The 16,765-nt window shown below is 36.6% G+C and overlaps 1 protein-coding gene across 1 annotated transcript; it reads right to left on the bottom strand.

Moving 5' to 3' along the window:
• Positions 1 to 10,199: 10,199 nt before the first annotated feature.
• Positions 10,200 to 11,291, bottom strand: LOC149285308 (5-hydroxytryptamine receptor 1F-like). Its single transcript, XM_089495513.1, has one exon. The coding sequence runs from the start codon at positions 11,289 to 11,291 to the stop codon at positions 10,200 to 10,202; it is 1,092 nt and encodes a 363-aa protein (XP_089351639.1).
• Between the last annotated feature and the right edge of the window lie 5,474 nt (positions 11,292 to 16,765).

Below are 16,765 nucleotides of genomic sequence, written 5' to 3' on the forward strand. Positions count from 1 at the left end.
CACAGGCAAGCTCTTTGGGGGTTAGGATGGTAATGGTGGCGCTGTGGGACATGTTGCTTGATGAGGTTGAGGGGCCCTGGGACAATTTTCGCTTTCGTTGCTCTCACACTTTCTCTCACTCTCTTAATGCTCTCTGTCCATGTCTCCCTACCTTTTCTGCCAAATGATTCTGTGTCCCTGTCTCCTTTTCCACAGCTCAGTTTCTTCTCTTGCTTCTTCTCGTTCTTCTTTCTCAGCTTCTCCCTGTGTCTTCTTTCTTAGTCTCCTTCTCCATGAACCAGGCATCCCAAAGGACTTCCCCAAAAGGGTTGAGCCTCCAGTAACACCACCTCCCTGAATTAAAGGGAGGGGGTGAAGCTGTCCCAGTGTAATAAAAATATAGGGCCAACACAAACTTCAAATTATCGGAAAACACATATATATATGTATGTGCGTCAAAAATAGGCAGAGTCACTTAGATGCAAACAAAGGCAAAACATTTAATACGAACAAAAAAAAAAGAAGAATATAAAAAGTAGATAACAAAAATAATACAAAACAAGTCTTACAAAACCTTGGAGAGGAATTTAGTTGATGACATCTGTCCTATGCATTGTGGAGGATGGAGAGAGGGAGTGTTGAGACGTGAAGAGTCCGTGGATGGCAAGTACATCTCCCCTCTACCTCTCCTGCCATGCCTCTCCAATGCCTAACTTATATACGGTTTGGATAATGATGTCAGTCTTGTCAGTCTATTGGTCTTCACCTAATTGGGTGTTCAAACATGCTTACTAAGGTCTTTACACGTCTAAAACCTATTGTAGGTGGTCACTGTACGCATACTGTAATGCCCTTTTACAGTTACCATTATACCATGCATTAGCAAATTACTATCCTATCTAAAGAATGCCTGTTCAGCAAATCCTTCATTCCATACTTAAGGTCAAGGAAACCCTGAAGCCTATTAATATATCTTAATGATCATTTATTTATGACCAATGGTTACATATCTTTGACTATTGCCTATACCAATAATTACATATGGTCCTTTTATATTATTGGGGTTAGAAGAGATGTTAAATGTGTTAGAATCTTTTACACCCAGTTACTCTTCCCTTTTGTGGAAGTACTCCAAGAGGCCAGGATATTGCAGATGGACTCACAGAGAAAAAGAAGCACCTCTGCACCTCACTTTCTCCACAAATCTGTCTGCATTATTCTGCCCTAACAGAGTACTTCCGCAAAACAGTGAAGCCACGGGGGGGGGGGCAGGAGAGGGTGCCCAGAGAGGCCTGGTTCACAGAGAAGCGTACAATGAAAGAAGATATCGGGTGAAACAGAAGAAGAAAGAAGACAGAAGAACAAGAAAAGACAAACGGAGAAGCAAATCTACAAGAAAGGAGACACAGACATGGAAACGGCCGTCAGAGAAGGTATGGAGAGGATGAGAGAAAGCATGAGAGAGCATGAGTGAACAGCCCCTAGGCTTAGTCAGCTGTGCCTCGTCTGAATACAAACCTTAATTATGAAATGTTTTTTGATGATTTTTTACTGAAATTTTTTTTTTCATAATTGAGCAAATATGGTATCTTATATTGACCCGAAACAAAATACTAGGTGATACGGCTCTCAGTTTTACAAGCTAAAGCACACATAGACTCAGCACATGCTCTACTTTACAGTATATTAAATATGTGAAATTAGATTAACAAAAATGTAACAATAATATAAAAGGAAGAGCAGTCAAAAGTAACTTTATGTGCTGTAGCCATGGCGACAAACAAAATTAAACAATGCAAAAATATCAATCATATTGAAACTTTAATTTTCAAGTTGATCAGACATGATGGCGTATTGTAATAAAAAATGCTAGCGGAAGTTTTTACGACTTTTTTTCTTTCAGCCAAGTTGGTGTAAAATGCTGACATATGCAGTGACAATGACACAAAGGGAAGAAAAAAGTGACTCTCTCTGCGACACAAAATGATCCATATGTCCCTCTCAATTCGTGACCTTTATGACTTGGTTATTTAACCTGACAGCACCGTGGCAGTAACAGCAGCAGTCTAGTGATTTATTTTGTCAGACTTTTTTGAATTTTATGCATCGGGGTAGCCACAGGCGGGTTGTATCTTCTAGTAATATGCAAATAATATGCAAAACTCTACTTTTATACTAAGGGGTCAGATTCCCCAAGAGGGGTGAATGTTTTTATAAAATATACATATCTAAAGGAGAACTGCCAGATCTTTCATATAAAATGCATTAATATTCATAGCTTGGACATTTTGTTTGTCAACAAGTGAAACTGTTTTAGAGACATTTGGTTAGACAGTTATTGTGATCGTCTTCTTGGTTTTCATCTGCATTCACATTTAAATTTATCTGCTTATCAAAGCAGTTTTCTCAACACAAAAGTATTGGCAAGTATTGAATTGTTAATTACTGTATACAGTAAAAATTTAAGTCTATGCCTTCACTGGCACGCCAAATGTAAAAAAAACCGACATTATGTGTGTAGGGCAACAGGGAGGGTTCTAGCCTTGGGTGCTATTAGGCCGGGGACTGGCCCTCCAAAAATGGCAGCCTGCTGAACCGGACGGGGTTTCCCTGGCACTTTAAGGCTAGCAGCCACCTGATGACATTAGTGTGCCAGGTGGCTCAATATACGGGGCCACACATACTATGTTTTCCTGCTGAATTAGTGTTCTCATCACCTCTCGTCATTGTCTTATCCTAAACAGGAAGCATCCTTACAAAACTAAACTAGTCCGGGATTTCATGTAATAGCCATTTAGCTTATTAGGTTATAATTTTCGACCTTATGATGAACATATCATTTGTTTAACCTGTTTATCCTTTTTCATAACCTTCTTTTGTACATACATTTCATATTAACCTTTAACTCCTGTGCTGTAAGGCTAGAGGAACGATCAAACCCTTAATTTTGTGTTTAAGTGGATAGTTTAATAAGTATTGATGTGCCCTAATGTGTAAAAGAGAAAAATATGTCAAGGATGAGCAGGCACTTGAGTTCCTTCAGCACGTCTCTCCTATTCTCCAATTGATTGCTAAATATAGGTAGGGAAAGAGGCTGGAAGGTTTTGACCTTATAATCTAGGTCCGGACTAGAAAGAAAGCAAGGAAATAGATCTATGCTGATATATGCAATAAAATGCAGCGTCTAAGCTGCTTGTCAAAATAGGCACCCTAGAACCATACCTCGGCAAGAGCAGGAGGAACCTGGGCAAGGAGTAGACATTGAACAGATTAACCCAGAGCCTGGAGGAAGCCACACTTAACCGGGAGACTCCTGGTGAATCGTGGCAAGTTCCTAGGTATGCCTAGAACATATTGCAGGTCTACTTGCCAACAGCATGAGCATACTTTTGCTGAGTATTTTTGTGAACCCAGCAGCCAGCAGAGGTTTAGCACATGTAAAGGCACAAATATTAAGCACTCTAGAATGATAAAATGAATAGTTGGGGGTTTCTTTGTACATAAGTGCCGCTTACTGAGGCTGGGACAATGAAGTACAGATTACTTGCTTTAATGATAGAGCATTACAGCTCCTTTAAGCATAAATCATCCAGAAAGGAAATTATGAAGAAGCTTAGTAGACCTTACTTGTCCTCTCGTCTCAGACTTTACATCAGGGAAACTGGGCAGACTAGGTGGGCCGAATAGTTCTTGTCTGCCATCAAATTATATGTTTCTTGTCAACATGGTTGAGTATAGCACCAGATTCAGCAACCTTGGGTAATCATATTAATTCGGTTTTAATTATTGATCTGACAGTTACATATTGTAATTTGTTCCTCAATAGGGATACAATGGCAGATAAACAGGTTAAAGGTTTATAATATTAAGGACCATTCTTACATTTTGGGGTAAACAATCAAGCATACCCAAAATTACCCTGCGTGTAGTGTAATGAAAGGACAGAATAAGTGGACATAAATAGACATAAGGATATCCAGAATAAGACCAAAGTCAATAAAGATTTATAACAAATTAGCAGACTAAATGTGCTTTTGCTGTAAACATTTTTTTAAATGTTTACATTTAATAATCAAACTCAATAAAATCATATTTTAAGGCACCTAATCCAATAAAAAGCAGTATTATATATACCGGTATATATATATATATATATATATATATATATATAATTATATAAATATATAATATATAAATAAATATATACTGTATATACTGTATTATATATAATAAATATAATAATATATTATATATTTTCTTTTATATATATATATATACTGTATATATATATATATATATATATATATATATACTTTTATTGAACAAGCATGGCTAAATTGAGCTTGCAGGTTTAGGTGCTGTCCCACTTACACAAAATAGTATTGCTTTCTCTTGTATGCAAACCAAAGTATAGCAGATCTATCATAATATTTCTCTCTCTGAAGGTTTAATCACATAAAATAAACACAAACTTTCTGATTTCTATGGCAACAACATATCAATGACTCATTTTGTCTTACATCACAAATGTTCCGGGTATTTAACATTCTGAATGAATTTACAAAATTAAAGAATTCTTTCAGCATTAAACAGTACTAACGATGATGTTTGTAATGCACAGTTTCTGTCTATTGATATCCTGATATTTTTAAATCTAATACTTAAAACACATTGTTGAGATGATGTGCAATTAATATATCTTTTTCGCGTTTCTGTTTTGGTGTTCAACTGGATTTTAATATATCTGCTACTAAAATTAATATTTGATGCAAATGACAGGTCTTTTCCTATTTTCTAAAATAAACTTGCATATATATATAAAATGCGTATATATATATATATATATATATATATATATATATATGTGAATATATATATTAATACATAGCTTTGTAAATTAAGACTAAAAGAATATTTTAAGAGGATATCATATTGATGATTACTATATATGGATACTTCGCTAACTTTTCAGACTTATAGGAAGAAATGTTCCTATCTTGCTATCACGGCACAAAACCACTGGATATACAGTTAAATGGCAAGATGCATCACATGGAATCAATATCTTTAAAAGAATTTTTTTCACTTGAGATATCTGACCACACCAAGCAAGAACGAGCATGTTACTATCTCGTTAAAAATGAGATTGAAGGAAATAAAGATTTTCTTAAACAATAATGGAAGGCACAGCTGGCAATCCTTTTAAAAGACGTGGATTGCAGAGACATCATGCTGTGAAAAATAAGGAATCATAGGTTGTGACACATACTTCAACTAGAGGCAGTAATTCCTACGAATGGCTGAAGGAGTTTTAGAAAAAACAAATTGAGAATATGCTGGGCTTTGCAAGAAGTAATAGTATTTCCTTAAGCAGACTTCACGGAAATCAAATCAATGATGGAACTGGTCACACTGTTGGCTGTATTGTTAGCCTTGTTCGAATTGAAATGTCACACTTAACTTTGCATGGAAGTCATAAGTGATCATAGAAAACACCGAGGAAATCCCGTTGTTATCCAGTCCCACTTCTTCTTCCCAGTTTTTGATATCACTTATATTTTGTGGCAGTTTGAACACCCATCCCATTGCTAGCTCTCAGCAGCAATACTGGAGGATGTTCTTAGCAATATAGCTGATATGTGCATGAAATGCTCTTCAAAATCCAGGAAGCTTCAACTTTTGCCATCTTGTCATAACAACATTAACTAGATAACCATCTCACCTAAGTTTTACTGATACCTGTTACTGTAGATTTCCTTATCTGATTCCTCTGTCACATCCATGGCACACGTTCCATCTTAGAATGGACTGGAGGGCCCATAATATGTGTCAGTTTCCTTGTTATATTGTAACATTTCACTTTACATACTTTATCATTATCATATTTATTTATTAAATATGGCCAAACATCACTCTCTTGTCCAGAGATTCACCCGGAGACTCCAGGTCAAACCTGAAATGTCAAGGTATGTCTATAGGGTGAATCGTTATGATATAGCAAGGTTTTTAGACAAGCTGAGTCAGCTCCTAATGAGTTAATGACAGAATCACTACATGTGAATATAAGAATATAGCAGAATGGAGTTCTAGGTTGAAACTCTGGGGTTTTAACGCATATGTTAAAAATGTATAGCCTAACTAATGATAATTTCAATACATATTAAGTATTATATTTAAAAAAATTGGTTTCCTTTAATACATTTTATTTTTATTTTTAATTAGTATACTTGCTTCAGTTTGTTCCAGTATATGTGTCAGGAACCACTTTTTCGCTGCCTGAACCATGGCTGTTTTATACCTGTGGCGTTTAACTCTGCTACCACTAGTGGCCACCCTCCGCCCTCTGGAGCACTCAGAACTCAGGTGTGCCTTGTTACCTGGGTTGAGCCCTAGTCAATACATGTAGCTGGGCCTTGTTACCTGGATTACCCTGCCTTTATGAATCTGCCCTGTCCTTCAGTCAGGGCCTTTGTATTGAAGTCTATGGACCTTCCTGCTGTGGCTCTGCACCTGTACTGTTCCTGGTTCCCTGCTTTGTGTCCTTCCAAGTGGACTCCCTGCTTTGTGTCCTTCCAAGTGGACTCCCTGCTTTGTGTCCTTCCAAGTGGACTCCCTGCTTTGTGTCCTTCCAAGTGGACTCCCTGCTTCGTACCCTTCCAAGCGGGCTGTGTGCTTTTCGTGCCCTTCCAAGCGGGCTCCCTGCCAAAAGACTTATTACCGGTATTTATTTTGCCATACGTCCGGTTTCGTGCTTAGACTGTATTACCCTTATTTGCTGGTCCTGTTATACATAAAATACACTGCATTACCTGGATTTCTGCTTGTGGTGTCTTTGTTTGCATAATCATGCACCGTGGGTTACAGACTGAACCCCAAGTATTCCCTGCGCATGGGCTCCTACCCGACCTGATCACTCGAGTCCTGACAATATGATTTTATGTCAGTGCCTTCTGCATATGTATATAATGCATTAAATAAATACAGCTTTGATTGAAGCGTTGAATTATTATCTTCTTGATCTTTGTATTTTGATTATTTAGGCAAATTATATTCATGACTTGATTCATTAAAATGGATAACTCAAGAGCGATTATAAAAATGAATGACACTGGTTAAACTCAAGCTATATAAATAAAAAGTCAATATCAATAAAGGATGAGAAATGTTTCTATTAAACAGATGAAGGAAAATAATTAAAAAATGCCAAGTATTTCTAAATTGTAGAACTTTAACCCTTTCATAGATTCTGTTATCACAAATGTCTCTGATCGGCTTAAAGAGAAACTAAAGGTTTAGGAAATGAACTTTGAAATATGATTTTAAAATGCAGAAAACCCTTTTTTTTTTAAAATGTATTAATATAGAGAAATGTAGGAGCAGTTACAGTTGGTACCCGGAGAATTTCTGTAGAAAAGGTACAATTGTTACATAAAAAAAAAAAAGACTTGGAATGTATGAAAGGAAAGCTGAACAACGGGGCCTCGTGAGGACCATGCAAATCTGAATAAGGGATTTTATTTAAGATTATAACCCTTAGCGTATGCATGTGTTCAGGAAATGATGACCTATATAGCTGATATCAAGGATTACTGACGTTTCTCAAATTTGCCTTACAATAAAAGGGGTTTCTCATGGGGAATTGTTGTCTCTTCAGACATTCTTTGCATTGAATTGCTCACATTTCTCCAAAATGTCAACAATTATTGCACTAAATACATTCAGCTCTTCTTCAGGCCAGATGTCACATAGGTCTTAGCAACTGGAATATTAAATCTGCTTCCTAGATTTGCATTGCCCTTGGGTCTTGGCTTTCTGCTTTTCATTTATTTCTTAGTAATTATCAATTTCTTGTGAAGCACACTTCGATTGTGATTGGTAAAAAAAAAAATCATATTATACATAGCAAAGCGCTTATCTTCTATTTATAGAGGTGGGAAATGGTTTTAGGCAGATGACTCATTCATAGAACAGAGTAATTGGAACTCAACTGATGAGATAAATTAAAGCCCATTAATGAGGTGAGAAGTCTTGTTGCCTGCATCCTAACTCTAATGGCAGGCTATGTCGCCTATCTTTTTTCCCACTTGAATTCTGAAAATACATTTTAAGACAATTCATGTCCAAAAGTATGGAGTATGGGAGCAGGGAAGCCAGCTGAGGGCACCAGTAGGATCAGAGAGGTGTAGTCTATATTTAAAATTTACTGTTAACATATTTATGACTTTACTTTGATTAATTTAAATATCATTAATGCTATTTACATGGCTATATTATTTATTATATATTTTATTACTACCATAGGTTACTATAGGATAGTTATTATTGAGCTGGTAGAGTGCCCAGAATAAGTTGAGGAACTCTGCTAGTTCAGTGAGTGGCCTGGCAAAGTTCCTGTAATTAATTCTGTAGTCAACATTTGCCGTGTCCAGGGAGTACGCTAACCCTTTGTTTTTGTGTCTTTCCTTTCATCTCTTTGGAGGGTAAGTGATTTTCCATGTACACAGCACATGTGATATGGCTCTTTCTGGCTTACGCAGATTTTGGCTGAGGATACTTGTTGTTCTGCATGTAGTTAGGCGCGTTGAATTGTTCCCCACATTTTCTGACTATGACTAAATCTGGAGTCCATTGAATCGACCCCCAGGTTTGCACAAAATTTGCTGGATTTACCAACAAACTCTTGCCGCTTATTTTAGTTTAATTATATTGTGACAATATTTTTTACTAAATTACCATGTCTCACAAATAAAAATAAAAATATTTCCGAATCTCTCCCATTTCAAATGTAATAATAATAAAAAAAAAATCCCTGCTTAGAAACTAAGGTGTTAAAAACTATAAAATAAAAATAGCTGTTTTGGCCTTCCAGAATGTAAAAAGCCATTGCACGTGGGGTATTACTGTTGTCTGTGGCTGTTGCTGAACATAAATTGGCTTTCTTTTTGGCAGCGGGTGGAAGAAATACTTAATAAAATTGTGAATTCCTTTTTTTTCAGTTTTTCTCCAATTTTGTATTTCATTGCTAATAATTAATAGGTTATATGTATGAATATCATCACAATCAAAAGCCTTAATTGCTTGAAAAAAATAGTGTTGAGTCCACTAAATGAGAAATTGGGAAATTACATTTGAAGAAAGACATGGTAAAAACACAGAAACTGATTGCATCCTTGATTGTAAAATAGCATTTGATTTATTTCTGTGTGTATGGTTATTTTATACCTAGGTATAACACTCACCTTCTGAAACAGGGAAAAACATGTATTATATGTAAAATTTTACAGTACTCAACCATGCTGGGTTTTTTTTTTAAATGAAAATCAATCATTGACCCAGGAGGCAATTTGAGTGAATTTTGTGCAACTGTGGTTTAGTAAATACAGAAATTATTTGAAAGCATTAACAAGTCATGTAATCAAATTATATCAAGCAGTGCCACTTAAGTTATAAAAAACCCTCTAATAATAGTACTTAATAAAACTCAAAGACCATATAGGCATAAAAAGAATAAATTGGTCACCAGGTCTGCCATTTATGTTTAATAGGTAGTTTTTACTTAAAGGAAATGAACGCAGCTTCCAATTTTTTTGCTACATATAGCTTAGTTTTACTACCTTTGAACTTTCTATCTAGCAATTTGGGTACAGTTGTATGACTTCTAGAGGTATGATATTTAGCTCCATCCACTCTTTGCCTTGTTAGGCTTCTTCTCTTGTCTCAGCTCCATCCCCTACCAGCCTCCATGTGGAGTGGAAGAGGGTGAACTCCAAGACAGAAGACCAAGAGCCTTCCCAGATATGTCTATGTATCGGTATAGATGTTTATGTCAAAATGAATGATTCTTCCTTTCACAATGAGGATTTTGAATGTGAAACGCTAAGAAAAAAGTCTCTCATTTAGTTTACAAATCTGTGAAATACAAATTTTTGCAAAGCAGCATGTACAGTATGCGCCAAAATCTAAACTTTTTTTATATGAAAAAAACACAAGGATCTTGGTAAAGAGGACAACTCCTGTTTCTGTGTTTATTGTATTTTGTTACCAAAGTAACTGATTGGTCGAGAAATAAAACATGCTTTTTATGCAAAATATTTGTTCAATAAAAAAGGTTCCCCAATTACTTTAAGGAGGCATTTAAATTAACTATATTTTATAACATTGCCAACATAGGTTCATTTACATTTTTCATCAAATGTAAAAATATTTCAAGTATTTTGTCTTCAAAGGTAATGTCTGCATCGCATTAGCTTCTGGAATGCTTTTTTGAAGTCTTCATTGAAGATGGTATAAATGAGAGGGTTGATTAGGGAATTGAGGTATCCAAGCCATGTCAGAAAGTTTGACATATCATCAGATATGTAACATGCCTGACAAATGTTGACAATAACTTCCTTCACAAAGAACGGCAACCAACAGATAACAAAGGCCCCCAAAATTAATCCTAGAGTTGTTGCTGCTTTCCGTTCTCTTGTGCTGGATATTTTTTGTCTTCTCCAAGCTTTTTCCTGTCTCATTTCCGCCCTGGTGTTCCGCACCGTAATATGAATTCTATCGAAGTCAGTCGAATGATCTGAAAAAGACTTTTCCGCTATACACATGGTCGAACTTTTTCCACAGGCTTCCAAAAGCACCTGTCCATTTTGTTCTCTTTCAACTCTGCTTATGCTCCGTTTGTGATATAACGATTTTGCTGCCTTATAGATTTTGTAATAAAGAATAAGTATCAACACCAACGGGATATAAAATGCCCCGAATGTAGAATATATGGTAAAAACAATATGATCGTGTTTAATGATGCACTCGTCTTCTCTGGTGTCGCTTTGGTGCCGCCAAAACAAAATTGGCAAAGATATAAAAATGGAAAGAATCCATACCACCGCGATCATGAAGGCAGCGTGTTGAGGCGTTCTTTTTCTTGCGTATTCCACTGCATCGGTAATAGCTCTATAACGATCAAGTGCAATGGCTGACAGATGTAATATAGAACATGTGCAGCACGTTATATCAACACTTAACCAGATGTCACACACAGCTTGGCCCATAAGCCATGTTTCTTTTATGATATATATAATACTGAAAGGCATCACCAATACGGCAACAAGAAAGTCTGTCACCGCAAGGGAGCATATCAAATAGTTGGCAGGATGATGGAGCTTCCGTGTCACAATTATTGCAGCAATTACGAGAGAGTTTATTGCAGTTGTCATCAATGTCAATATAGACAATATAAGTGAAACAAGAATCTTGCTTGTAATCCCTTTTGTTAGTTGTTCCGAAGTGCAATTATGTTCTGTGGAATTTTGTATATCCATTTTTTTTTTTTTCTCTTTAAAACAGGAATTCACGAGGTAAAGTAGATATCTAAGTAAAGCAAAAGAAAACATGTATTAATGAATGATCTCGTATTTCACAAACAATACAGAATCGCATGGGAATCCCCCTGATGCTTTCAATATAAAATTTATATTAAGCGGGTTAACATTTCTTGTTTTTCAAATGCTTCACCAGTTCAAGCTACATTATTAGTCTTTTGTGTTTAAAACTCAGAATATTCTCCGTTCTATTCATTAACATTGCATCAATGTTAAACATTGCACAACATCAAATCAATGCAAATGCTTGTGACTTTAACCTTACAAGCTTAGTGTTACAGTTGAGGTGATGATAGCCAGAAGTCCATTTTATCACCTTTTTATAGTTCCGACTACTGTTTGGACCATACTTTCTATATCCACTATAATATTTTATTATAATTTCTTCCAACTCCAATTCAATATTATTTTAAATTAAACAAGCAAAACTAAATGATTGCTTTATTGGTCAGACAACGTCATTAGTGTTACAACCTTAGAGTTATTATTATTATTATCCATGGGCTAAGTCCTCACCTCCTAAGTAGGTGGAAGCCATACATCTAAGCAATGAGCTCTTTTTGTCTGAATTCTTATAATGCAGTTTGAGCAAACGGCTAAAGAAAACACGTTAAGCTATTGATGAATAAGCAGTTAAAGCTCCCTGAAACCACTGTAGATAAAATAAGCTACGAGAACAGACTCTACAGCTAGATTAATTATCTCATAAAGGTGATTTTGTTTCTAAGACACTTTTAAGATTCCCATAATGCTACAAAACAACATTTAGAAAACACATTACATTTATGCTTATGGTATTTTATTACATTCCTGGAAGACACAGCAAGGTGGTTTCGCAATCGTCAACAGAAATAATACTCCACAAAATTCTTCATCTTGTTAAAAGCAATTAAAGAGGCTGTATTAACTAAGCTTAAGTGCCTCCTTTACAGTTACAGTATGGGGAAAAGGTTACAAAAGGTCCCTGCTTGGTAAATCTCTGGCCTGTGTGGTTGGCCCAGTTGGAGTTGTCCTCTACTGATTGTGTCGTACTCTCCGAGCCAAAAATGAAAACACTTTAGGTTTCTCATCGAAGTGTTCGAAAAGATCTTACATATGAAGGTGGAAAATCGGAGACCTTTCTCACCTCTGTTATTCATCTCAACTACACCGTCATGTCACCAGCCAGCAATTACATGTTTCATTGAATAGACTCCTTCAATGAGTAGGGTATACACTCAGAGCAGTTGAAAGAGAGGACTTCGGAATTGGTTTTGTAATTTCAGATTTACTGATAAATACAAACCGCAGTGTGATGTGAGAAACCATGCATTTTTTTAGTGCTAGATATAGAGGATTATCAAAGCATGCCACTCACAATATCCATGCCTGGAATTCTAAGTAAGTTAGTATTGTCGTCTAAATAAACTCATTTTCTTAGCCAAGGATTCAATTCACCTTAGAGATGCAGTTCCGCTACCATAGTTGCATTCATTTTTGTGTCTGTTAGCACTATTGCTGTTCACACAAAAGACCATTCTCTTTTATTTCACACTTCTAACTTTACAAGATGTGGTTTTATTATCTGCTGAGACACATGCTATATACCTCCTCCGTATCCCTAAATAATTGTAATCATACAATTTACACATGGCTTACTATTAACAATGACAAACTCACACCCATGCTCTATCTGCAATATAATGATCACTCGATCTTGTACACATACTAATCAAGGGATTTCCTCCAAATAATCGCATTTCTGTTTTTATTTTTATTTTAAAACCTACCTAAAATAGTGTATGTCGCATTTATATCTTAAAGCATAACACAAATTAACTTAATTAAACAACATTGAGCTTGTGCTTAATACATGTAAATCCTATATACTGTATATAGCAATCCAACTAATTGCACATTTTGTCTCTGTTATTAGCATATCATATAAATCATCTTTCTGATAACTACAGACATAATAAGGTATTCACTATCGTACGTTCTAGCTTGAGAAGGGTACAGCGAGGCTAAAATGCGTTGCATTTGGACATAGATGGTTCTTGAATTCTCCCGGCCCGGTCCTAATTTTTCTCCATACCTATTCAAGTAAGTTACCGTATTGGCTCCAATATAGGCCGCACTTTTTTCCCCCACTTTAAGTTTTTAAAGTGGGGGTGCGGCCTATATTCGGGGTCTAGCGCCCGACGCCCGGGACATGCAATCCCAGGCGCCGGGCAGGCAGCGGGGTTTGGATACAGATCCCCCGCAGCGGTGCAGGGGACCTGCATCCTACTCCCCGATACGCTCAGACAGCCTCCCCTGCCAGCACTTCCCACGGGGGGGGTGCCGGCACGGGAGGTTGTCTAAGCGCATCGTGCGGACCGTCCGCACGATGCGTTTTACCTCTGCCCCCCCCGACTTACCGGAGCAGACTCCCGGGTGTCTTGCGGGGCCGGCGGGGGACATCTACGCAATAGCGTATACGCGTATTGCGTAGATGTCCCCCACCGGCCCCGCAAGACACCCGGGAGTCTGCTCCGGTAAGTGAGGAGGACAGTGGCAGCATATCTCGGGGGGAGGAGGACAGTGGCAGCATATCTCGGGGGGGGGGGGGACAGAGTGGCAGCATGTTTTTTTGGTGCTTTTTTAAAGAAAAAAACTTTTTCTTTAAAAAAGCACCAACCTTTAGGGTGCGGCCTATATACTGGGGCGGCCTATATCTGAGCCAATACGGTATTCAAATTTACACTCCATCTAAGACAACATTGTCTACAAATGTGAAGTTTTTTTCCTCCTGTACTCCCTATGATACTTAAGCAAGCGTTAACATTAAGGTATTGAATAATTTGTTTATTAAGATATTGTAGATATTCTATATACCAATTGGTATTCTTATTATTGACTTACCCACTACTAATGTTTTTGTTTATTATTATGTGTTTGTTTATTGATTTATGGGTAATAAGATATTTATTTTTATCAAAATATTGGAGAACCTACATGTTTGTTTTAATTATTTTATATTTAGCTCTGTCCATTTTTTATATTTGTTTTTCTTCTTACTCAGATCCATTTTTAGGAGTTTAGCAGTGGCTGCTAAGTTTGTTTTCAATGTATTTAAATATTGAGGGCCTGGCCCCTTGTGAAGGATATGTCGCTGAGGGGATCTGTAAGGTTTGTCTTTTATTAACTTACTTCATTTATTTATCACAGTGGGGTGTATTTAGCGCTGTACACTATTATATTTATATATACATTCACAGACGTGTGTTAACAAATGTCACGTTGTATTAGTTAAACAGTCACTAAACACTGTTCAATATGCAAGTGACTTCTAACATTTAGATGATGTTATTAGACAAGTCATGTGCTTAATATGGGGTGTTAAAGATTTTTCGTTACTGTTCTTGATGTACTTTCTATCCATCAAATAACTGTGTCCAGTAACATACTGTACAATTCCATACGCATGCTGAATTTATGATATGATGACATAACCCTGAGGTTCAAAGATGAATCCTTCACAAGCTATTAATCAGTTTTCATTATGGCTGATTTGCTTTCTTCAAGCTTGTAATTACGCTGTAACATCTAATGAAGCAATGATTAGCATAGCGTAACTCTTTCTATTTCAAACAAATCTGTTTGTTGATGTCATGTTGCATTATTGGAAAATAATGTTTGTACATTGTGTTTAATTTTTGCAACTTGAAGGACACTTCAAGGTGATATAGCGTAGGTGGTCCACCCTGGATCCTCCCCCACAGTTCAAACCCATTCTCAAGAAGGCACGGGTTCTAGAATCAAAAAGCATACAGTTAAAGAACGACTTCTTTGTTTTAATGTGTGGATGCTTGCAGGACAAAGATATGCACATATTATACTGTATATGTTTATAAATTAAATATACTTTAGTGCATATTAACTATTTTTCCCCAACAAGTGGTATGCATCTCAAAAATGTGGCTACAAATTAAATATTTTTTTCACTTACTTTTTTCACACGTTGAAAATCTTTTCCAGGATTGGAGATCATGGATCATTTATGGATATAAAGAGACGTTTTTATTCTAATTGTACTATTTATGTATTTTACTCAATCTAGAAAAGTGTGACATTTTCATAATGTGTAGTTAAGTTGGTTAGTTCTAACTGCTACTAATGTATTATTCAAACTTGTTTTATTAAATAAACAAAAAAATGTTTTTGAGCTTATTTTTATACTTTATTGTATTTTTAGGTTTCCTATTAATAAAATGACACTTAAAATAGTCAGTTAATTTCTTATTTCATTAGATTTGAAATGCCTCTTTGTGGTTGAAGATACCCTTCAAAAAAGATGAATAATAAGTGTTCCTTATTTTTTTTTAAATATTTGAATTTTATTTAAGTAAATAGCGATATTTTGGAAGTGTATAGTCTGGTTGTTTTTTTTTCAATGTAACGTATAACAAAAATACACAGATATGGTGTAGTGAACTGCAAGTTTAATTGGAATAATCAGAGCCCCGGTAATCATGTTGTCAACTCGTTAACTCATATTCCATCTAGGTAACAAGTTCATTCTACCATGTCAACTAAAAGCAAACAATTTTCTCTATCACGATGTCAATCTGTCATGCTTAATGCGCCATTATACGAGTGTTTGTATAGAATATATGCTTGACTTAATAATAGTTTTCAGATAAAAAACCTAGCTTGTTTCATATGATCCTGTCTTATGTAGTGCAGATAAATAAATCATTAACATTTACTAAGGTTAATTAAGTGCTTTTTCCCAGTAGATTACACGCAGCAGGAGTTTTCACTTCTCTGAAGAGTGGATATGCCCTTCTAATATACTGAACAGAATAAAAGTGGATAGCAGGAAGATATATAGGATTACACTGGCTTTCCTGATTGAGGTCGACTGAATTTCATTTAAATAACAGACATGGAAAGACAGTATAACATTATTTTACATTTGTATATCTCTCTTGCTTTCACAGTGGGGTTGTGTGTGTGATTGTCCATCTACACCAGCTAAAGATTGCCTGTTCGCTCCTTTAGTGACTAAAGATGTTCTTGTAGCCTCTCTTCTTCCCCAGCCTGCCATACTACATTCTGCAAGACAGCTTAAGCTCCCTGTGCCTACCATACCTGGTTTGACCCGGAGATTGCCGGACGAGCACTGCCTGTCCGGTTCTCCGGGTCAAGACCCGAATCCCCGCCCACTTTTCTTTAAATTGGGGTGGTCCCCCGACATCAGCGGGACTGCCCCCGATGTAAGCGGGAACGGCCATTAACGTCAGCGGGATCGCCCACCAACATCGGCGGGAACTCCCATTAACGTGAGCAGGACCTCCCACCGACGTCATGGGACCGCCCGCTGACGTCAGTTGGCATTCCTGGCCGTGTCCTGCAAGCGAAGGCTCCGGGTAGCCGGAGCCCATAAGTTT

This window comes from Sceloporus occidentalis, unplaced genomic scaffold (genome assembly GCF_023333645.1).
Source record: "Sceloporus occidentalis isolate IW3139 unplaced genomic scaffold, rSceOcc1.0.p SCAF_81, whole genome shotgun sequence".
In the NCBI taxonomy this organism is placed as follows: Eukaryota; Metazoa; Chordata; class Lepidosauria; order Squamata; family Phrynosomatidae; genus Sceloporus; species Sceloporus occidentalis.

Excerpts from the sequence above, each read along its gene's own strand:
- LOC149285308 (XM_089495513.1), bottom strand. The coding sequence starts at position 11,291 with ATGGATATACAAAATTCCACAGAACATAATTGCACTTCGGAACAACTA.